The sequence below is a fragment of the Eschscholzia californica genome, unplaced genomic scaffold (assembly GCF_041429995.1).
Source record: "Eschscholzia californica isolate CP2 unplaced genomic scaffold, dmEscCali1.0.p SCAF_1, whole genome shotgun sequence".
NCBI lineage: Eukaryota > Viridiplantae > Streptophyta > Magnoliopsida > Ranunculales > Papaveraceae > Eschscholzia > Eschscholzia californica.
In genome coordinates, this window is record NW_028238198.1 from 87800181 (window position 1) to 87821552 (window position 21372).

Here is a 21372-nt window from a genome sequence, read left to right on the forward strand (position 1 = left end):
CAACATGACGAATTCAACCTTCTTTCTAGTTTCCGGATAGAGGAGAGATGCTACAATTATTTAGAAGAGTACTAAAAGATGGCATACTAATTCATTTTTTATTAAAAGACAAAATTTTTGTAAAATTTGATTGCAATCTAAAAAGTTCTTTTTCGTGGATAAGGCAACATATCATCTTCTAAGCAAAAAATTTAGATTGCAATCTAAAATTTGATTGCAATCTAAATTTTTGTATTTTTTTTTTTGTAAAAAATTTAAATATTTATATTTTGTTTGGTTAAAACTCAATTTTTTTTTTCTATACGTATTGCAAGCCGTTGTAAAACTATTGTAAAGTGTTGTAAGGCGCTCCAGAGCTATTGTAAAATAGTTGCAAAGCTATCGCAAGACGTTGCAAATTAAAAAAGTACTCAGGGAGTTGAAGACTAAAAAAATTGACTAATCCTCATTAACCAAAACTCAATTTTTGTAGAAAATTTTGGCCAAATTAGCCGATAAAAATTATGACATAACAAAAAATTTATATCATTTGTTACACAGATATATAATAGATATAACAACTTATTGTCAACACTAATACTTTTTTTTGCTTCAACAAAAAAAAAAGCACTAGTAATACTTTTGAGTCGATTTAGAGTAGATAGTACGATGGTATGAACACGTTTTTGATCTTTCACTCGGGGGTCTCAATTGGGGCCTATGGTAAAAGTGAGCTAGGTCACATTCTATACAATTATTAAAATAGAATTTGTTATCTTTTTTTTTGTGAGCTAGGTCACATTCTAGAGAAACATGAGGTCCCCCCAAAAGAATTAAAGGTAGGCAACGAGCTTTTTTTGTTGAGTGTTTACATTTGGTTTTTTTTTTTTTTGTGTTGAAAATTGTCTATTTTTGTTGGGCAGGCACAACTACATCATCTGTTTTTTTTTGTTGCAGTAAATTCTATATAAAGAAAAGGATGGTAGAGACGTTTTAGAATTGCTAGTAGTTGGAGTTTTAGCAAAACACCAACAACCATATCTTACTTCCCTCTTCTCATAGAATCTAATATAGTTAGTTGTATATAATAAACTCTAAAAGCATTTATGGATGTTATATAAAACTAAACCTATTCTTGTTTCCTATAGCTTTTTTTAATATCATGATTTGAATTGGTTAACTAAGACTTCAATGAAATAAAATTAATTTCAGAAATCTTAATTTCACACAACCACGACCAATGACATTTTTTCTATACGATGGCTCTGCTTTCAAGTACTAGTTAGAAATTCCCACTCAAGAATATTTACGAGGCCCCAAACGAGAATCATTTGGTTAGCCCTCTCTTGTTATCTTGCTCTTTACTGATTATCCAAAGGCATATGTGTGTGTAATGAATGGAAAAAAGGCCTACTAAAGTATTTGGTCAAGTCCTCTCAATTCAACTACTAGCTTTATGATATAGGGTAATGATGAGTAGCAGGTAAAGAAGCACAAGTTATTTATATTTGGTTTTATACTACAAGAAGCCCCTCGGGAAAAAAAAAAAATTGATGTACCGAACCACAAATATCGACAAACTAAATAAGATTTCTGTACAAAGACTGTCTAGTTTTTCTTATTCCCTAGCTCTACTATAAGAAACAGAAGATTCCAAAAGGAAGGAAGATGCCTCGATTTTATTCCCTCTCTAATTGCACCGAGAGCTACTTGTCTTCATATTTGTAAGTATAATATTGGTTTTGTTCTTTTGTTCCATATGATAATAGTATATGTTTGGGATTATAGGATTGCCTCCTCGTGACTCGATCCTGGAGCTGACATTGTTGAAATCATGCATCAGAGTGACCGCGCTCTTAATGACGAAGTGGTCATTGATGGTTCGCACGGTTTTGTCTATAATGTTGATGGATTGTTGATGAAGGCAGAGAGCTTGTGGCTTGGCTTTTCTCTCTAGGAATAAACTTGATAGCTTGGATCTGTTCCAAAGACTTCAAAACTTCTTCCATTGATGGCCTATTCCTAGGGTCTGGTTCAAGACATCTGACAGTGAGTTGAGCTGCCTGAACTGCACCTTTTGAAGGATACTGTCCTTCTAGTCTTTGGTCCATTATACGTATCAACTTTCTTCGATCAAATAAAGACGGCTTTAACCATTCCACCAAATTTTGTTGCCCACACGGACGTTTTGTGTTGAGTGCTCTTAAACCTGTTAGCATCTCTAGCAACACCACTCCAAATCCATATACATCGCTCTTCACATATAAATGACCTGCCCAATATTGATCAGCAAACACATCGTCATAAACATACCTGTATACATTAAGAAATATCTTAGATATTTAAGTTCACAGAACGTTAACTAAACCGAAAGAAACTCAATAGGCACCACCATTATTGCGAACTCCAAGTCCGAAACAACTCGACTCAGTAGTACTTAGCCTGTGGGCTTATCGAAGAATGTAGCGCGTTGAACTTCCGTTGGAAGCAAACCAACTTTTCGTTATCTTTTGTTAGGAGAACTATATGGTATAAGAGACAACTTAAGAGTTGAACTAGCAGCCTCACGAAGTTCAACCTCTGGACAGGCCCGCCAGGTCCATGTGTACATCAATGGCACAGATTTCTCATTTCCTGACCTAATTAGAAGCATCGTCGGGCGAAAGGTATCGGTTTACCTGTGTTGATGTACTCAGGAGCGGCATATCCTTGTGTTCCTATAACCCGGGTTGTCACGTGTGAGTCACCCTCTGGTGGACCAATTTTCGCTAACCCAAAATCTGATAACTTTGCATTGAAGTGCTACAAAAGGGAGAAAATAAAAAAGCATCATTAAATTAAGAACTCTTCTTATCTAGTAATCTCATTTGTCTTTCAATAACAAGATTAGGTCGAGCTTTTACCCCGTCCAAAAGGATATTGGCAGCCTTGAAGTCCCGGTAAATGATTTGCTTTTCAGAGGAGTGCAAAAAGGCAAGACCTCGAGCTGCACCTATTGCTATCTTGAGTCTTAAGTTCCAAGAAAGTGGCTGCACAGCTGTTATCCCTACACAAGAGCAATAATGTGTGTAATAAGGTAACACCCGAACAAAGATTTAGTTAATCTATCTATGAAAAGAATATTGTTAATATTATCTTTCATCCCATTGACTATTCTTACTCCGGAAAAGGTGGTGTTCCAAGCTTCCTTTTTGCATGAATTCGTAAACAAGTAAGAGTTCTTTATCCTCGAAGCAGTATCCTAAGAGCTTCACCAGGTTTGGGTGAGAAAGAGTTCCTAGAAAATTCACCTCAGACTGCATCAAAGACATCAATAGAGAAATGGAGATTACAACAACCTAAACCAAACATTACTGTATAAACCACTAATTTTGAGAGAGACAATCGATTCAATAATAGCAAAAGCATATCCAAAATGCGGTAAAGAACGACCAAATTGGTAGTATTCAAGCAAGTGCACTGAACACCTATCATCACTTCTTATGACTTCAAAATTATCTAAAACATTAGGGTGAATGCAACAATCTTCTTAATCGAATTATATAAGAGCTACACAGTCTTTCTAAGAAAATACTTTAAAACTAGTCTCCCCCCTATGAACATCGGTTAGGATTTTAAAACATAACTTATCTTGTAATATGAGACTCTTGAAATGAAAATAATGAATTCCTCCATCACCTACTTCCGTTCTAGAAAAGGAACAACTAAAACGGAGTATGGGTATATTACATAATGCAGATTCGATAACCCCCTTAAACTCCGTACATTGTGTTCATCCGGGCTTGATATATAATAAAAGAAACGAGTAAAACTAATATGTATCTAGGTAGACTCCATGTAGAAATCTTATGTGGCTTGCCGTGATTCGCAGTTCAGTTGATTAGAATCATCAGAAGCACGAATCAAAACAAACCACATAAGATTTCTACCCAGAGTCTGCCTAGTTTTTTCATGTTCCCTAACATTTAATAAACGTTTAAGATGATTAACGCAACAAGTGTATTAGATAATGTATGTGGAGATTAGAAATGGAATGAACCTGCCTGCCACTCTTGGAACCCTTGGGTGCTCTCAGATTTTAATTTTTTGACAGCAACAGTAATACCAGTTCCAACCTTGGAGGGGGTGTAAGTCTTGTCATCAACCCAACCCTTGAAAACTTTACCAAATCCACCTTCACCCAGTATAGTATCTGGTCTGAAATTCCTTGTTGCTGTTTTCAATTCTGCAAAAGTAAAAATCTTTAGACTTGGGGGGATTGGGAAGATCTGTCCATTTGGGTATGCTGCTTCATCAAGGCTCCTCGAAAACCCACTGCTACTCCTTGAATTTTCATGTGTCCCCCCTGTTTCATTCAGTGATAGAAAAAATTAAGAGATGATAGTTCACCTTCCCCTCTAATAAGAATGAAAACAAAAGAACCCATTTTGTGATTATGAAGAATCAATGAACAGAAGAAAAATAGGATCAAGTTTGTTTAAACAAGTAGGGAGGGGAAGTGATGAATGAGGTGAAAAGAAAAATGAAGAAATGGGGTACCTGTGATTGAAGTTCCAGAGTTGGTTGGATTTTGATTAGCAACACCACATGACATACAATTCCCCATAGATGATGATATCAAATGTTTTTAATTTCTTTAAGCTTCTTAAACTTGGTCTTGTTCCATCTCTCTCTCTCTCTCTCTCTGGATTGCTATATAATAATCTAGAGAGGGAGAAAGAGAGAAGTGGGTCTTTGAGGAAAGCTTGCTTGCATTTTCTGTGAATTAACAAACAGCTTATGATTACAACTCTTTCCTCTTTGAAGACTGAAGACTCTTCCTTGCCCCGCGCATACGGCAAGACCCATAATTTATCTGCTACATCTCCTTGCTACTCTAGTAAAAACCATCTCCTTACTTTATTTTAAGTAGGGTACAACTAGTATGTCCGAAACACGAATTTTATTTTTTGTATTGTCAGCATGTCTCGAACTCATTACCAGAGGAATAAACCTCTTATCATTCCACCCAAAACTTGTTGGCCAGACAAACAAAATTCATTGTCACCAAGTTGCAACATTTTAAACATTACAAATTTTACAATTTAATTCAAAATAGCAACAAAAAATAACATATAAGTTAAAGGAGCAAACAAAAAATCTCATAAAAAAAAAGGAGCAAACAAAAAGAAAACCCAATTTACATGTACAATAGGGAAAAAATGGAGATTAGAGATGAGGGATTATGATGATAGACGGAACCTGTTATTGCTGGTGTTTGTGATGTTGTGCATGCTCAAGCCAATAGATGTTTCGATTGTTTAGTTATCAACCTAATGGTGGACGTCGGAGAAGAGAGAGAGAGAGAGAGAGATGAAAGCCGAAATCAATGTTGGAAGTGTCGCCGGAGTTGATCATGGTGGGAAGAGAAGACGGATGAAGAAGAAAATGGCAAAAAAGGAAAAATCAAAATTCCACCCAAATTTTGTATCAGCCAATCTGGTAACTTTTTTTTTTAATTCCCAAAACATCAACCTATATATAGAGAGAGGTATGTGAAGAATGTGCACCTTTTTGGGTGTTGATATACGATAGATCCAACAAAAATAGTGCATTTATGATAAGGTTACAAATGGGGTATTCTTTTTTCTATTTCTCTTTTAAAACCTAAAAAAAAATAGGACAAATCTATACAAAAACTGTCACCCCTCCTAGTCTCTCCCATTTTACAGACCACAACTGTGGCTTTGCCTCTGCTGACTCTACTAGCCGCATTGTCGATAATCAAAGACAAACAAATTAGCCTCTCACAGTTGTAATGCTAAATCTGGCTGTGAGGAATCCAACCGCACACTCGAACTTGGCGACCCCGGCAACTGAAATCTTGCATTTAGGTCCGGTGGAACTGAATCTGCTCTCTGCCACTGTGAAGATACTCCACAATTTGTCTGTGCATGTGTTCCTGCTCCTGAGTTTCCCTGCACCTCCTGCCGGGAATAGGTGAATGACATACTGGAATTCATTGGACTTGATGCCCCTGTACGCTTATGTTCGTCATAATCGGACAGGTTACGCTGGACAGAGTGAATTAAGCTGGTGCAGGACACTGGGTCAGAAACTTGAGGACCCAAACCCAAATTTCCACCTTGCCAGCCTGGTTTTACCATTTGAGCCACCATCTGACCTTCGAGGTTAAACCCAAACCCTCCACTAAAACCATTCAAAGCCGGATTAAGTGCTCCAGGGCTTCGATGAATCTGAAAGGGAGCAGAAGGTCCGATCCCAGAACTACTGTTGTTCATTAGACCAAATCGACTTTCATAAGAAGGATGTTCATGATGAGATAACTGATCCTCGATTATAGATTCCGGAGCTTTACTTGCAACTACTAAAGATGAGGCAATGGTAGATGACAAAGCGAGACTCCTGGGAGCAAGAATATCTGAGATTGCCTTATCTGGAATTTCCTGCCTCATCAATTCACTGTCTCTTGGTTCAATAATTTGAGCTGGGGTACCAGAAGATGAGAGTGTGGGTAGAGAAATGGGTTCTTGGTGCGGCACTAGTTGTGGCGACGAAGAAGTTAACAGTGGCAGCTGTACTGGTGAGACTTGCTCTACACCTACCCAGCCAGGCCCAAAGTTTACTCCTGCAGGTAGTGTCATTGCAATCTTCTTCGAAGCTATTTTCCATGCAACAGGCCCAAGATTTGCAGCAAATCTAGCCAAGCTTCTTGCATATCCATGTTCCATGTGGAGCCCCACCTGATTCAGATTAACCCCATAAAGTAAGAAATATTGAAGTTTTATCAATTGACTCCATAAAGTGACCAAAAGTCTGAAACCATTCAATTTACTTGCTTCTAAAATGATGTCTGGGCTTCCTTAATTTTCACCATCTAATAGTGCAATGAGCTGTGAGAACCTTATATAACCTAAGAGGACCAATAAGAAGATCGGTCTAATTTTAACTTAAAATAACCAAAACGCAAAACAATCTTTCCATCCGCACTTACAGGCATTAGCTGTTTCTTCTCGCCATGGAAGGTACTAAATACCGAAGGCTCGCAGCCATCACCTGGTTGGTGGAATGGCCTGTAAGTATTACGCCGGTTTTCATCTAAAACAACATTTTTCTTGCCAAACTTGAATGACATTCCTTTCAATATGGAACCTGTAGAAAAAAAAACGCCATAAAGACAACTGTGTTGAGTAAAACAACGGGAGTATAAGAGAAGAAAGCCACACAGATGATAAATATTCAGACCTGAAAACTCATCATTTCTCTCGGATTTGTGTTCAGCTGACCAACTTGCTTCACTACTTCGAGACCCATGGTAAGTCCTACCCGGTCCATCAGTAGGAGCAGATACATGCCCTTTCCTTAGGTTATAAGTGTTCGACCAGATGGTTTTATCTCCTCCTGTTGCAGGAGTTGTTGCATCGGAAGAAAACGCTGTACCGACATTCTCAGGTGGCCTTTTCAGATACTTTGGGGGTCTACCTCTTCTTTTGGGTTGTGGTGGTTCATTACCATCAATACCATGCCTTAAATTTTCAAAATTCTTTTTCGCCAGCTCTTGTATTGATCTAGCCTGCAGAAGACATGTAAATTATTGTAGAGAATAAGAAGAGATTGACATGAAAGATCAACCAGGGGTGGTTGTAAGTTGTAACTTGTACCTGTCGGAAGTAAATTGTATCAGGCGCATTATACTCCATTGCATTTGAACAGATCAACAAGACATCTGCCTGCGCAACAATACGATACAATTTAAGTTGTTGAATCTAATTAACTAGGAAAGTTGCGAGGCACACAAAATATCTTCAAACTGGATTGGAATACTTGTACAATTCACATGGGTACATATCAAACATGCATATCAAAAAAAGAAAAACTAGTTCTAACAGATATAACTACACGATATTAAAAATACTATTCAAGAACTTTATTTCTGTAGCTATTAGTTCATGCCATATATTGAATAGTATATGTAATATGTGTGCTTCTACATAGGATTGTGAGTCTTGATTTATGTGACACTTCATGCCATTTAGGTTAACTCCTAACATGGAAAAAATGAAGACGTACCATGGACCAAAGACACATCTTAAACTCAAAGAAAAGCTAGTGCCACAGACCCAAGTTAACTCTAGTATATTTAAACCAAAGGTACAACTGATTGAATGTCCTCATAAATTCCACGATAAAACTACAATCTTTGCAAATAGTCGAGAAAAAATGAAAGTAAATATCCCAATGGGAAAAATAAAGAGAAATTTGAAGAAATGAAGTAAATAATAACAAGAGGCAACTGCTTCTTCAGTTATAATTTAAGAAAAAAGAAAAAGCAGAAGCGATGGATAAAATTGGAAAACCTTCAAATCTAACAACTAATTCGAGTTAAGTCCAACCCTAAAACATACATTTCTAAACAACATTCAAAACCAAGTCAAAGATATAAATGAACAAAAAAATAATTCGCAGTATAAAGAAAACATAAGATAGTAATATGCACAGAGAGAAACACCATATTATTCAATGTTTGGGTTTCAATATATGCCGAACGTTGCTAACATTTGATACTTCCACAGATGAACTAGAGAGAGACCTATGAGGCAAATTAACAGTATATTGACCAAACCTCGAATTGTTCCAAGTTCAGGTATTCTCCCACGTCCAGTTTTTTTCTAACAGTTCCAAAATCCATTGGATTGTGTATGATATCATGATAATCGGGTAGCTATACACAAAAGAGAAAAAAAAAACATCAAACTATAAATATATAAATCAGGTAAGTATAAGCAATTTAATGCATCTATAGAGTACAATACCTCTTCTGGATCAACAGGTTCTGAGAAAACGCTGTACGTGTCTTTCCTGCAATCGATTATTAAGCGTTCATCATCAATATCTACCAAAAAATGCATCATAAATGAGATTAAGACTTAATGGATGTGCAAGAAAAATGAGGAGTTATTCTCAGGAACACACTTTTGTAGTCTGTCTAGGATGAAAAACAGCAACTTTTTGTCTGGTAAACAAGTTGTGGGCCCAAATTGCAAAGGTGTTCCTGTTATTAAATGAGACAAAACACAAAAATGTTAATCAGTACAGATTAACTGAACACAAAACTCCCTGTTATTTGGTCGTGTGATTAAATAAAAGATATTGAAAAGCCTACCCATATGAATTTCCTCTGCTTTTGATGTGAAATTTTGTAAATCTCCCTGCAAAAGTAGAAATTTTAAAAATAGTAGGAAATGAAAAATAGTACAGAAACTGAGAAAAACAAAGATGGGATATGAAAGAAAGGACAAAATTGAACTTTTTTCAGAACAAATATAATCTAGTAGAGTATTATTTGAGTAAATAAAGGTCGAATTAATGCAATCCAGAATAAATAAATAATATAGAATAAAAAGCAAACTCCCCCAAATAAAATCTAGTGATTTGACCAAGTCAAAAATCCCAGGTTTCTGATCCTATAAACCAATAAGAAACTGAAAATAAATCAGGAAGATTCTTCTCGAAAACGATAGAATCTCTTGAAGTGGAGCCAAAATTTGGCGCCTTGCCTTTCAGTCAGGAGCTAAGTACGAGTAAAATCCCCAAATTTATACTAAAATCTTTCACAAATACCGAAAAATTCTTCACCTTTTGGGCATCAGGGTGATCAGATCCGTCTCCAATATCATTAAATTTCCTTTTCTTGAGAGGATTCTCGCCATTATCATCAATCAGAATCGAATCAGAATTACTATTATTATAGGTAGGATTCAAATAAGAAGTCTGTGGAGGAGGTAATCGAACAAGTAATTTGAGTTTTTTCTCTGTTCGTTCATCATCGTCGTTGTCTTCTCCATCAGCTTCGATCCTCCTATCCGATGATGATGCATCTGTGATGAAGATATGCTCGTGATTAGGGTTAGTACGATTAGAAGAAGAATTAGGAGGAATAGAATTATTACTAAAATTAGGGTTAGAATTACGCTGCTGTTGTAGTTGCTGTTGTTGTTGTTGTTCCCTAAGGAGATTTCGTTTTTGGAGATCTAAAAGAGAAGGACGTCCTTTCTTCTTCTTCTTCTCTTCCACTATCTTACCCATTTTTTTGTTTCTGCCTTTCTGCCCTTTGTGGTTGTGATTGTGCTGCCTCTCTTTCTTTCTCTCTCTAAAAACAGGGTAAATTTTGCTTCTTTTTTCCCCTATGGTATTCATTATTTTCAAGTTTGGGAATTTAATTATGGGTTAATTTCATTTTGCACCCCTAAAGACACAAACTCACCAAAATGACCCCCTTAAAAATGACCTGCATTTATTTTGGCCATCCTTCTGACCTTCTCTTTTTTTTTTGTTAGCTAACTTTATCTTCCACCACCAATATCATCTTTCTTATTCCTTTTGCTTTTCCTCATAAAGCTCTCTTATCTAATCCTTCTCCGAGTTCAGAGTATAGAAGAAGGAACCGAGAAGGATGTCTGTTCAACAATCGATGTCTCTCGCTATGTCTTCACGCTCTTAGTTGTTTCTCCTCTCTCATTTATTCTCTCTCTTTCGCTCTACTATTACAGTGAAAGGAAAACTACTCTTCGTCGGAACAACAGAGTTCACTGATCAAATTTTTTTTTTGTCGTCGACAACCTCATTTCTGACGAAGAAATAAAGAAAATGACGAGGAGTAATGTGTTTTGGAATGAAGGGCAAAAAATATGTTGATTGTTTAAGTTGACTAATATAGAAATAAAAAATGGTTAAAATAGAAATTGGTCATTTTTAGCAAAAAAATTTTAGTGAGTTGGTCATCTTTAGGGGTCAAGTTTAAGACTGCAAAGTTGTTAATATGAGCCGTTGGATTGGACAGATTTTAACTTTAAAGTAAGGTTCCCATAGAATGTTAAGAGTAGGAAGACAAGACATGTGAATTGTTATCTTGGATAGCGCATATTGGTTTTTTTTTTTTTTTTTTTTTTTGTTGAACTGGATAGCGCATATTGGTTGGTATCAAGAAGTGTGGAGCTGCCCATAGAATGTTTCATTGCTTATCACTTTTTTTTTTCAGGGGATTGTTTTTTTTAACCAGTCTATAAGACATTAGGACTGTTGTATGAGTTGTTTTACAGTAATATTGATTCATTCTTACACTTTCATATAAGATAATTAAATGGGTCGGATTGTTTATTTACTCTTTTTTATTGCAGAATAAGTTACTAGCCTTGTTCTATAGGTTGTTATTGGCAAGGGTTAAATTCACATTCTAGAGATAACCCGGTCACTAAAATGATCCTTACATATGGTTAACTTTCAAAGTAGTATTTTATTTTTTTATTTTTTCATAAACAACTTGACTAGGCAACATTTTCTTTGTTTACCCCTCTTTTAAGAAATTATTAGTTCTCTCCATCTTCGTCAGAGAAGGGTCGTAAACGCACAATCGTCTTAAGGGGGTTATTTTAGTAGATTAGTCACTTTTAGGAGGTCAAAATAAAATTAACTCGTTTGACATGTAAAGGTCAGCATGATCAATGTAAAAATATTTGGTGCCAAAATTATTAATTTCCCATGGAAATATTCAAATGAAAGTGTTTGGTAAGTCGTAGGAACCGTCTAGGGTGCCTTTAAAGGCAAATATACTTAGGGTGCCTTTAAAGGCAAATATACTTCTATCACTAAGGTCATCCATCCACCGGCACTGCCTACCACCACCACCATTGCCACAATAGTCATCATAAAATCATATGAGTTAACTTAAAACGAATGATATCATTGAGAGAGGAAAAATAAAAAGAAATAATATTGTCAAATTAATTTTTTAACTTTTTTTATTTATAAGTAAATATGTTGTCAATTATACTTTTGATATTTTTTAAATAATTAAAACAAAAGTACTTCTATCATAAACAAAAGCTTTTACTTATGTTTCCAGGGGATGTCTAATACTTGGTTTTATCAACTATGTGCTTTATAAAGGCGTCTCCTTAAAGTGCTATCGGCGCCCCTCCCACGCATATTGTAGGGTGAAATGAGAGAGGGACTCTAAGGAGGCGTCTTTAAAAATTACCCTAGTAAGAAATTGATATAATCTTTTTTTTTTTTTTAAAATTTATTACGAAATAATTATAATGCATGTGTGATAAACACAATGTCATCAGGATGAATAAACAGTGATATAATTACAGGGCCGGCCCTGGGCCTAGGCGACCCAGGCGGCCGCCTAGGGCTTCTAAAATTAGAGGGCCCCTAATTTAAGTAACATTATATATAGACAATATTATTATCTGTGTTATTTTATGTACATGTACATCATATTTGTTTGTGTAGTAAAGTTGGTAGAGTAGTTTATTAGTGAACCAAAAGTCAGAGATTTGACTTCCACGATTTCAAATATATTTTAACTTTTATATTTTTCCGACTTAAAGTGTAGAGGCACGTCGATACGTTCACCTAGGGCACTCCAAAAATGAGGGCATGTATAATTGTTGGTACTGTATAATTGTTCAGGAGTACATGTCTTAACAACTAATCTATTGGCTGTTTTTGATATAATTGTACAGGAGTATAAATTGTAAGATTGAAATTTTGAGGGAACATTTTGGGGTTCTTTTTGATACTTCAATGTGTATAGCTGTGTTTATATGGCAATCTCACCCAGTATATCCATTTCTTCTCTTGCTCAACAGAGATGAATTTCATAACAGGTGAACTTGATCTGATCCTATCCTCCTTTTTGTTGATTTTAAAGAATAGGTTCTTAATTTTTGGTTCTCTGTGTGGGGGAATGAGTTTTTGCAGGCCAACAAAACCAATATCATGGTGGGAAGGATGTGAAATTCTGGGTGGGAGAGATGAATTAGCAGGAGGGACATGGTTGGGTTGTACAAAACAAGGTAAAATGGGATTTATCACCAATGTCAGAGAGCTTCATCAAGTTCCTCAATTGAAAACCAGAGGAGAATTGGTTGTGAGGTTTCTAAAGGTACAATTTTTTTTTACAAAAATTTAAGAATCTTAATTCCTCTTTAGATGTTTGTTATAATGTCTCAGAGAAGTCCTTACTTAATATTGCTTGATACCCATGTGTTATTTTATTCTCTTCAACCCACCAACTGAACTTTCAGCTTTTACGAGTCTTGTTGTCGGTCATGTCAAAATTTTGGAAGGAAAGTTGCTATAAATTACGTGTTTTGGATCATAACTTGCTTTGCTTGAATGTAATGCCCGAAGCTTTAGCAGTTATCGATATTGTCTCCTCTTTAGACACCCAAGCCCAAACCCAACAGCTATGGGATTTTGTTCTTGGGAAGGCTCCACGAGCCCACCCAAAAATACCTCTAAGCTTGAGTGTACACCTATAGCCCACGCCCCTGACACCCTCGCGAGTGATGTGGGACTATCACATTGAAGGTGTTAAGTTTGAGAAAAAAATCCTCAAGCGTGGTTTTATTGAAATCTGATTTTTATGGCAGAGCATGAAAAGTCCAATGGAGTTCGCCAAGGAAATGGTGGAGGATGCAGATCAGTATAATGGGTTTAATTTAATACTTACAGATATTGCCTCCAAATCCATGGTTTATGTCTCCAATAGGCCAAAAGAGGAAGGGATTTCTTTTCAAGAGGTTTCGCCGGGTATTCATGTTCTTTCAAATGCTCATCTAGACACCCCCTGGCCTAAGGTAAGAAAACTTTGTAGCCTTGATTATATGGAAAAAGGCAGTACGCTTATATAGGGTTCTTTCTCAAACATGACGAAGATGTTCAATTTTGATAATAGAGAGTTTTGCTTGCGCTAGTTCTTGAATAAGAAGTGAACTTTGAGTCCTCTACCATTTTTTTTTTTAAATTTGACTTCGAAACGCTTTTTCGGTTTCTGCCTGTTCGTAGTTGATTTGTATCTTTTTTCTAGATACCCTACCCCCTCTTAATCCGAATAGGTTTGGTATTTGATATGTTCATTCTGCAAGAAGATAAAACACAGAAAAACACTAATATGTTATTAGTCAATTGTTGCAGGCTCAACGTTTAAGTCATAACTTCGAAGAACTACTTCACAAGTATAATGAAGACAAAGTCCAAATGAAGGTGATGGTGAAAGAACTGATGAGAGACACTGTTAAATCAGACGAAAGTAAGTTACCCGGTATCCTAGCTCCTGAGTGGGAACTCAAGGCGAGTTCTGTATTCGTCGAATTTGATACACCAAAGGTAAGCCTTGCAAAATCATCTTAAAAATACTGGGTTTTAGCCACATATAGAATGTGTCTTAAACCTTCTCTTTTTCACAGGGACGGTATGGCACTAGAAGCACCATAGCTTTGGCTGTGAAAGCAAGCGGAAAAGTTGTTGTTCATGAGGAGTATCTCGAGAAAGAGACATGGAATGAACAAACAATCGATTACCAGATAGAATAAAACCATTGAAAGCCACGGTGTGTGCTCTCTGTACCCTTAGTTCACGGCAAATGAAATTGTCTTTTATGTTATTTCTCTTTGAACAAATAAAAGAGTGAATTTCTCTTTGAAAAAATAAAAGAATGAATGACTGCCTTCATGAAGTTAGGTGGTTCCATATAAAACACATTATTTTAGATTACTGCAATATTACGTTTTTTTTTTTTTTATAATCTATAGGGCTTGACTGTTCCTGTCGGTATTCTTACTTGCTATCTGTACGAGAATGTTCGAAATAAACATTTAAAGTGACCTGGTTTACTGCACACCTAGGGAACGAAGAGTTTCATGAAAATATTGAGTTAATGAAGAACTCGGTATGAATAGAAACTTATGAAAAAAAAATATAACATGGTCGAGATATGAAATAAAATAATGTACTTGATGGAAAATTTAACATCGGTAGGACCGATATTGAGTAGAGAAATGTGTGGTGGCAGCAGGAGTTCCTCCAAACCCTTCAGTAGAAACTAAAGAAAATCCCTAATGGGCTAACTCTGAAGCTGCTGAAGCGGTTGTGGAGAAACTCTAGAGGACACCACACTCAGATGTTTTGTGTTTTATGGATGCTGAATGGTGGTACTGTTTCATACTGATTTATATATCTTCCTAAGTATGCTACTTTTTTCTATCAGAATCCTGGAAAGGCCAACAAGCCTGTCTCTCTACTGTTTTAAAGGTACTCAATGAACCTGGTCGTTTTGGCAGCTAAATCCCAAGCCAGGTTCATTGAATGTAGACCATTTCCTAGTCCTTTTTTACTTGTGTTTACATGTGAAATTTGGTCCATTTCTCGACGAATCTGGTTCGTCAAAGTGTAAAGAAGCAGGAATCATGGATTCTTGTTCTTTGGGACATTTGTAGCGGAGGAAGCCAGTACATGCCAGTTTATGGTCAATTCGAGAGAGGCGGCCCTTTTTGTGCTAAACAAACCACAACCCATTTATAAATCACACTCTCCCACGGTCTGATGGTGCTGTTCCATTTTGTGCTAATACTTGGTGCAGGGGGAACCACCACCCTGAACTCCATTTCTCACAACCCCACCATCATTTCCATCAAAAGTACCCAAAATTTGATTGTCTAGGACTAGTTCCATTTACATTTCTTCCACTTACGCTACCACGACCCATCAAACAACCAGTTAAGCCTTTGCTTTATAAAAAGATTATGAAATATGGGAAGTTCATAGATCTACTACTAATGAGAAAAACATATCAAGAATAGTTAAATCTCTCTCTCTCTCTCTCTCTATCTCTACCAATCAGTTCACTAATTTAATGTCATTGTAAATCCAAATTTATTGTGAAGCCTCTGTTTTTTCCAACATACAACATGAAATATGACTACAAAATACATGAACGGATCCATCTCTTATTCATTTTATTGAGAAATCAGAACATCAACAAGTGAAGAATCACAATCTAGAATAAGCACCACCACCACTTGCACCATTTCCTCTTCTTCTTCCATCTTTATTTTGGATAAAGTATTCAATTCGTTTCATTCTTTCAGACCGAATTACACGATCTCGAAGTGCTTCCACTTTCTCTAATGTTATAGGTTCTGATATGTAATATATTGCCCCTGCTTCCATGCATCTATTGAGTGATCAATACCAATAAAAAAAAACCCATTTTTCAGATGTTCAATTAAGGAAGGAAGATGATCAAATAAGTTAAGAATAGTTAATGGGTGATTGTCTTACGCTAACGACATTGATATGTCATGGTTAGATTGCACAATTGCAACATTTATGTGTGGCCATTTTTCCTGCATTTTTATTTTTCATTCAAAATAGCATCACACAAAAACAGAGAGATGTGAAGTACATATTAGAGAGAGAAATGTTTAGCATTTAGCAAGAGAGATATCAAGAGAGAGAGAGAGAACCTGGATGTGTTGAAGTAGTTGGAAAGCAGTCATATCAAGCAAATCATTATGGATAATAACAAGAAATGCATTGTTTTGCTATGAAGGAATGAATGACAAAATCAAGATCAAGAAACAGAAAAAACAAAAACCCAAATTGAATTAAGTAATTTTGTTGAAGAAATCAAAGGTAAAGAAAGAAAGAAGGAAATCAAACCTGTGGGTAAATGTTTGGAAATGGGTTTCAAGAGGTCGAGGCCACCATTCAATTTCTCCTAAAAGACTAGATGCAGAATTATGGAAACTGCCCTGACCCATTACTGTAAAATCCTTATCAATTTGATCCAAATTATCGTTACGAAAGACTTTGATATGGGCCTTCAGTTCTTCAATAACCAAGCTTTAAAGAAACTCGAAATATAGCAGTGAATTGAAAGATAAAAAACTACTTCGAGGGTAGCAACCTCCTAAACAAGCTTTTGAATAAATTGATCGTACTCTCTTTAATTATGATTCTCTTTTATAGTAGAAGAGATCACCTTTAGTCAAACACTAGTTCCTAGATACAAGGAAGACTAGAAACAACTAACTACTTTGACTAATTCAAACAAGAAACACCTAGACTGAAACAAATAACTACTTTGACTTATTCAAATAAGAAATACTAGACTAGTAAATAACTTAGGCACGTATCAGACTTGTCCGAAATCTGGGAAAGTATCAATCTTGGAAGATACAGTTGCCATGAACAAGTCTAAAGGAGGTGGTGGTTTAGACTGATGAGGAGTAGCCATTGACTCTTAGTATTAGTAGTTTTAGAGAGAGAGAGAGAGAAACAAGATGTTTATCTATGGAGTTGGTTTGAAACAGGGGAGAAGAGTTTGAAACAGGGTAGAAGAGTTTGAAACAGGGGAGGAAGAAGACAAGGTAATGATTAGTTGGTTTGAATGAGATTTTATAGGATTTCTAGCCATTTAGCCAACCAACTGAATTTTATAACAGAATCTTGATTTCTGTTTTTTTATAACAAAAATTGGGAATTCAGGTTTTCTTGTTCACGTTCTTGAGTTCTTGAGACCACTCAAGTTCTGTATTATCTTAGAGACCAACACAACCTGTTCATGAGCAGTTCGGGAGAGGCTCATTTTGTGCCAAACAGACCACGACTTATTGACGAATCATGTCATCGTCCATTTTGTGCTAAACAAGCCACCCATTGTAAGCATCATCTCTCTATCTAGAAACAACGGTGACATAAGATTCGACAGTGGGTGGCAGACCGAGGTTGGCGTCTAAATCCCGCCTAACCATTCAAGAGAGAGAACAAGGTACTCTAAGTTATAAGTTCTAATAGGTGCTGATACATAACTCTGCGTCTCCAGCTTAAATGCTTATTGACCCGAAAAAGTGAGGATGGCCACAGGCCAAACCCTGACATGCCCGACTCTTATTAGGCGGGCCCTGTTGAGAGAGAAATAGCTTGTCCGATGGCAGTTGGCTACATTGGCTTCGGGCTGAGGGAGGCCCCTTTTGGAGCATTAGTGTTATTCTTGTCGCCTGCAAATATTTGAAGTAGATGCACTTACGAGTGGCATATGAAACTTTGTGATTGAAAACCTACATTGTCTATGTTTTGCAAGAAGGGACTCGACTCTCGTAGGTAAAGAAAAGAAGTCTAGGTGGTCAATGCAGAAAATTTGAGAGCCCCCCCCCCCAAAGGCAAAAACCATGCCTCAATTTCAGAAACCTAAGTTCTTCTCAATCATTTGAAAGTTCGTCTAAGGGGGAAAGTGTGAAATCTTGACCGCCTAATTAAAATGATCCTTGGTGGTGGTATTAATGAAGCTTATAGAATTTTTCATGGGTTGTTTTATAGAGATTCAGTTAGTTGGAATGTTATGATATCTGGGTTTGCCCAGTCTGGTGAGTTTGATGAAGTTTTGAGATTGTTTTATGAAATGCAAGTTTTTGATGGTTTGAGTCCTAATGATTTTACTTTCACAAGTTTGTTGAAGTTTGTAAGTGTATAGTAGAGATCGAGCAAGTTCATGGACTTGCTCTGAAATCAGGAATAGATATTGATCTTGTTGTCGGAAGTGCGCTTGTGGATTGTTATGGGAAATGTGGAAACTTCGGTTCAAGTCGAAAAGTTATGGATTTTATGGGGGAAGACAATTTTGCTTGGAGTTCTATAATTTCGGGTTATTCGAGAAATGGTTGTGGAGAAGAAGCTCTGAGTCTATTCAGAGATATGGTTGGGCAAGGCACTAGACCAGATCAACATGCTTTGTCAAGTTCCTTAAGAGCTTGTGTAGAAATTAAAACAGGAATTCAGATTCATAGCCAGATGATAAAAACTGGGTACCAAAGAGATTGGTTTGTTGCTAGTGTTTTGACAAATCTTTATGCTAAGGGTAACCAATTGGATGCAGCTGAGAAGGTATTTTTAAGGATTTCGGATAGAGACATTGTTGCTTGGAATTCAATGATTATGGGTTTCGCTCAAATGGAGGATGGATCAGGTCTTGAATGTATGAAACTCTATCGTGAATTTCGGCAAACAACTATATTAAAACCGGATGGAGCTACTCTAGTTGCAGTTTTAAAATCTTTTCGAAATCCACAAGATATAAACATGGGTCGGCAGATTCATGCTGAAATTATGAAGTCAAGCCATAGTTCTGAAACTTGTGTTGGAAATGCAGTAATGAGTATGTATTCCAAGTGTGAAGCTTTCGATGATTCTCGTAAAGCTTTTGATGATGGCATGGTTAATAGAGATGGAGTTCCATTATTGGGAGTTATTCACAGAAGGGGTTCGAGTTGGAAGCTCTGAAACTGTGCAATGAGATGCTAGCAGATGGGATTATTCTAAGTTCCTATAGTCTTCCATCTTGTATCAGTGCTTGCACAGGCCTTGCAGCTATAGATTTGGGGAAGCAGTTCCATTCCTCCATGATTAAACTCGGTTTTGGAAGTGATATTTACGTCCGCAACTCTTTGGTAGATATGTAGACTAAATGTGGATTCATGGAGGATTCTAGCGAAGTCTTCAATGAAGATGAATATGATCAAAATGTTGCCACTTTTAATGCTTTGATCTCGGGATTGGCACAACATGGAAGAGTGCAGGAAGCAATAGAAGAATTTAAAACTATGAAAGAAAAGAACATCAATCCTAACAAGATCACATTTTTAGCTGTTTTTATCAGCTTGTAGTCATGCTGGTCTTGTAGAAGAAAGTCTATTCTTCTTCGATTTGATGCGAAAGAAATACAGAATCAACACAGAATCAGAACATTACTCTTGCTTGGTCGATGTGTTTGGCAGCTCAGGAAGACTCAAGGAAGCATATGAAATCATGGAAAAGACTTCAGGAGTTTCGGGATGGAGAACATTACTTAATGCTTGTCGGAATTACGGGGAAACAGAGATGGGTGAAAAATGTGTGAAACGAGTGGTGGAAGTGGATCCTAACAATCATGCTTCATATATTCTTCTTTCAAATTTGTATTCGGAGATGGGTAGATGGAAACAAGCTGAAGAATTGAGGCATAAAATGACAGGGTCTAGGGTCAGGAAAGATCGAGGAAGTAGCATGTTGATAATCAGGGATTAGGTTTATAAGTGGGAGAATTTTCACATCCTGAAATTGGAAAGGTTGGAGTTCAATGTGAAACAGAATCACATCAATATGCATTTTGCTGTGAAGCAATAATTTGTTCATTCTAATTTTCTCAATGTTGGGTTTTGGAGGTATTGAAATGTTATTTAGCCCGAAAACGGGACCAACCAAATGCTAATGTGGCCGGACCAATGCGTTTCTCCCGGGAAATGTCTTGGCCAACCAAAAGCTAACGTGTTGGTCCGGGCGTTTCTCTCGGGAAGTGTCTTGACCAACCAAAAGCTAATGTGGTTGGCCCCTATTGGTCGGATGTCTCTCTCGGAAAGTGTCTTGGCCAACCAAAAGCTAATGGGGCCAGCTCCTATTGGTGCGGGTGTTTCTCTCCGAAAGTGTCTTGGCGGCTCTTTGTTGATAAGCAATTAACATTCCGGGTTTGTCCATGATAAAATAGAAGCATACAACTTTTCTTTGTAATTGAAAAGTATCTTTATTGATTGATTTACATACATCTCTCTATTCATAATAGAGTTCATAGAGAGTGTTAGTTAGAGAGAGAAAGAGCAAGTTACAACACTTACCACTAAACAGATTATCTAACTCACTAAACATCACACTTGAGAGACACACACGTGTATGTGAGTGCCCTTAGTAGAGACCCACTAGAGAAGCCCAGATGCAACAACGCACTCGACGGTAGTTAACTCTGTTATTCTTCAAATCTGTTGCTTTTCTTTCTCACAACCCCCCTCAAACACATGTTTAGAATCGGGAAGGAACATGAGTTTGCCTCTAATAAACTTGGAAGTGGAGAAGAAAACTCCTTTGGTGAAGATATCAGCTAAGTTCTCATCAGAGGATACAAAAGTTACCTGAAGTGCGTTCTTAGTCACCAAGTCTCTGAGAAAGTGAAAATCAATTTCAACATGTTTTGTTCTAGCATGAAGAACTGGATTTAAGGCCAAGTACTTAGCTCCCATGTTGTCACAGATAATCATGGGAAACTTAAGCTGAACATGTAGCTCCTTTAATAGGTAAGATATCCATAATAACTCAAATGTGGCTAGAGATAGAGCCTTGTACTCAGCTTCAGTAGAAGACCTTAACACAATGTTATGTTTCTTAGAGGACCAACAAACTAAGGTAGAACCAAGAAAGATACAATAACCACTCGTGGATCTCCTAGAGACATGGCAACTTCCCCAATCTGAGTCTGAAATGCCAGATAGAAAATATAGATCACCTGTTGAAATGGTGATTCCTACACCTAGAGTACCCTTCAAGTATCTAAGTACTTTCTTCAGGAAAACAAGATGAGAGGATTTAGGTTGATGCATAAACTGAGCCAAGTAGTTTACGACATAGGTGATGTCTGGCCTAGTCATCGTAGCATATTGAAGTCCTTCTACCAGACTTCTATAGAACAGTGGATTGTCAATATGAACCCCATTTAATTTTGACACCCTCTGACCATGA

The 21372-nt window shown here is 36.8% G+C and overlaps 3 protein-coding genes and 1 pseudogene across 5 annotated transcripts; 2 read left to right on the forward strand and 2 right to left on the reverse strand.

Annotated features, from left to right (window-relative positions):
• Window positions 1-1463: 1463 nt before the first annotated feature.
• Window positions 1464-4891, reverse strand: LOC147570768 (putative serine/threonine-protein kinase PIX13). Its single transcript, XM_086657312.1, has 6 exons — window positions 4519-4891; window positions 4023-4324; window positions 3140-3275; window positions 2883-3025; window positions 2658-2781; window positions 1464-2251 (listed from the first exon to the last, which is right to left on the reverse strand). The coding sequence occupies exons 1-6, from the start codon at window positions 4583-4585 to the stop codon at window positions 1851-1853; spliced, it is 1173 nt and encodes a 390-aa protein (XP_086513438.1). The 5' UTR covers window positions 4586-4891; the 3' UTR covers window positions 1464-1850.
• A 623-nt stretch (window positions 4892-5514) lies between these two features.
• On the reverse strand, window positions 5515-10574 carry LOC147570769 (uncharacterized). Of its 3 annotated transcripts, none has more exons than XM_086657310.1 (10): window positions 9951-10574; window positions 9616-9857; window positions 9143-9188; window positions 8953-9031; window positions 8793-8838; window positions 8603-8701; window positions 7641-7709; window positions 7225-7552; window positions 6974-7131; window positions 5515-6722 (listed from the first exon to the last, which is right to left on the reverse strand). In XM_086657310.1, exons 1-10 carry the CDS (start codon window positions 10174-10176, stop codon window positions 5766-5768), a joined length of 2250 nt encoding a protein of 749 aa, XP_086513436.1. In that variant the 5' UTR covers window positions 10177-10574; the 3' UTR covers window positions 5515-5765. The 3 variants fall into 3 exon arrangements, with proteins under 3 accessions (XP_086513436.1, XP_086513435.1, XP_086513437.1); XM_086657309.1 differs by having other exon boundaries at window positions 9930-10164; XM_086657311.1 differs by having other exon boundaries at window positions 9616-10165.
• A 1803-nt stretch (window positions 10575-12377) lies between these two features.
• On the forward strand, window positions 12378-14566 carry LOC147570770 (uncharacterized). The gene is made up of 5 exons (XM_086657313.1): window positions 12378-12653; window positions 12748-12931; window positions 13422-13628; window positions 13966-14157; window positions 14238-14566. Exons 1-5 carry the CDS (start codon window positions 12571-12573, stop codon window positions 14361-14363), a joined length of 792 nt encoding a protein of 263 aa, XP_086513439.1. The 5' UTR covers window positions 12378-12570; the 3' UTR covers window positions 14364-14566.
• Window positions 14567-18091: 3525 nt separating this feature from the next.
• On the forward strand, window positions 18092-20006 carry LOC147570771 (pentatricopeptide repeat-containing protein At3g09040, mitochondrial-like; annotated as a pseudogene).
• The last annotated feature ends 1366 nt before the right edge of the window (window positions 20007-21372 follow it).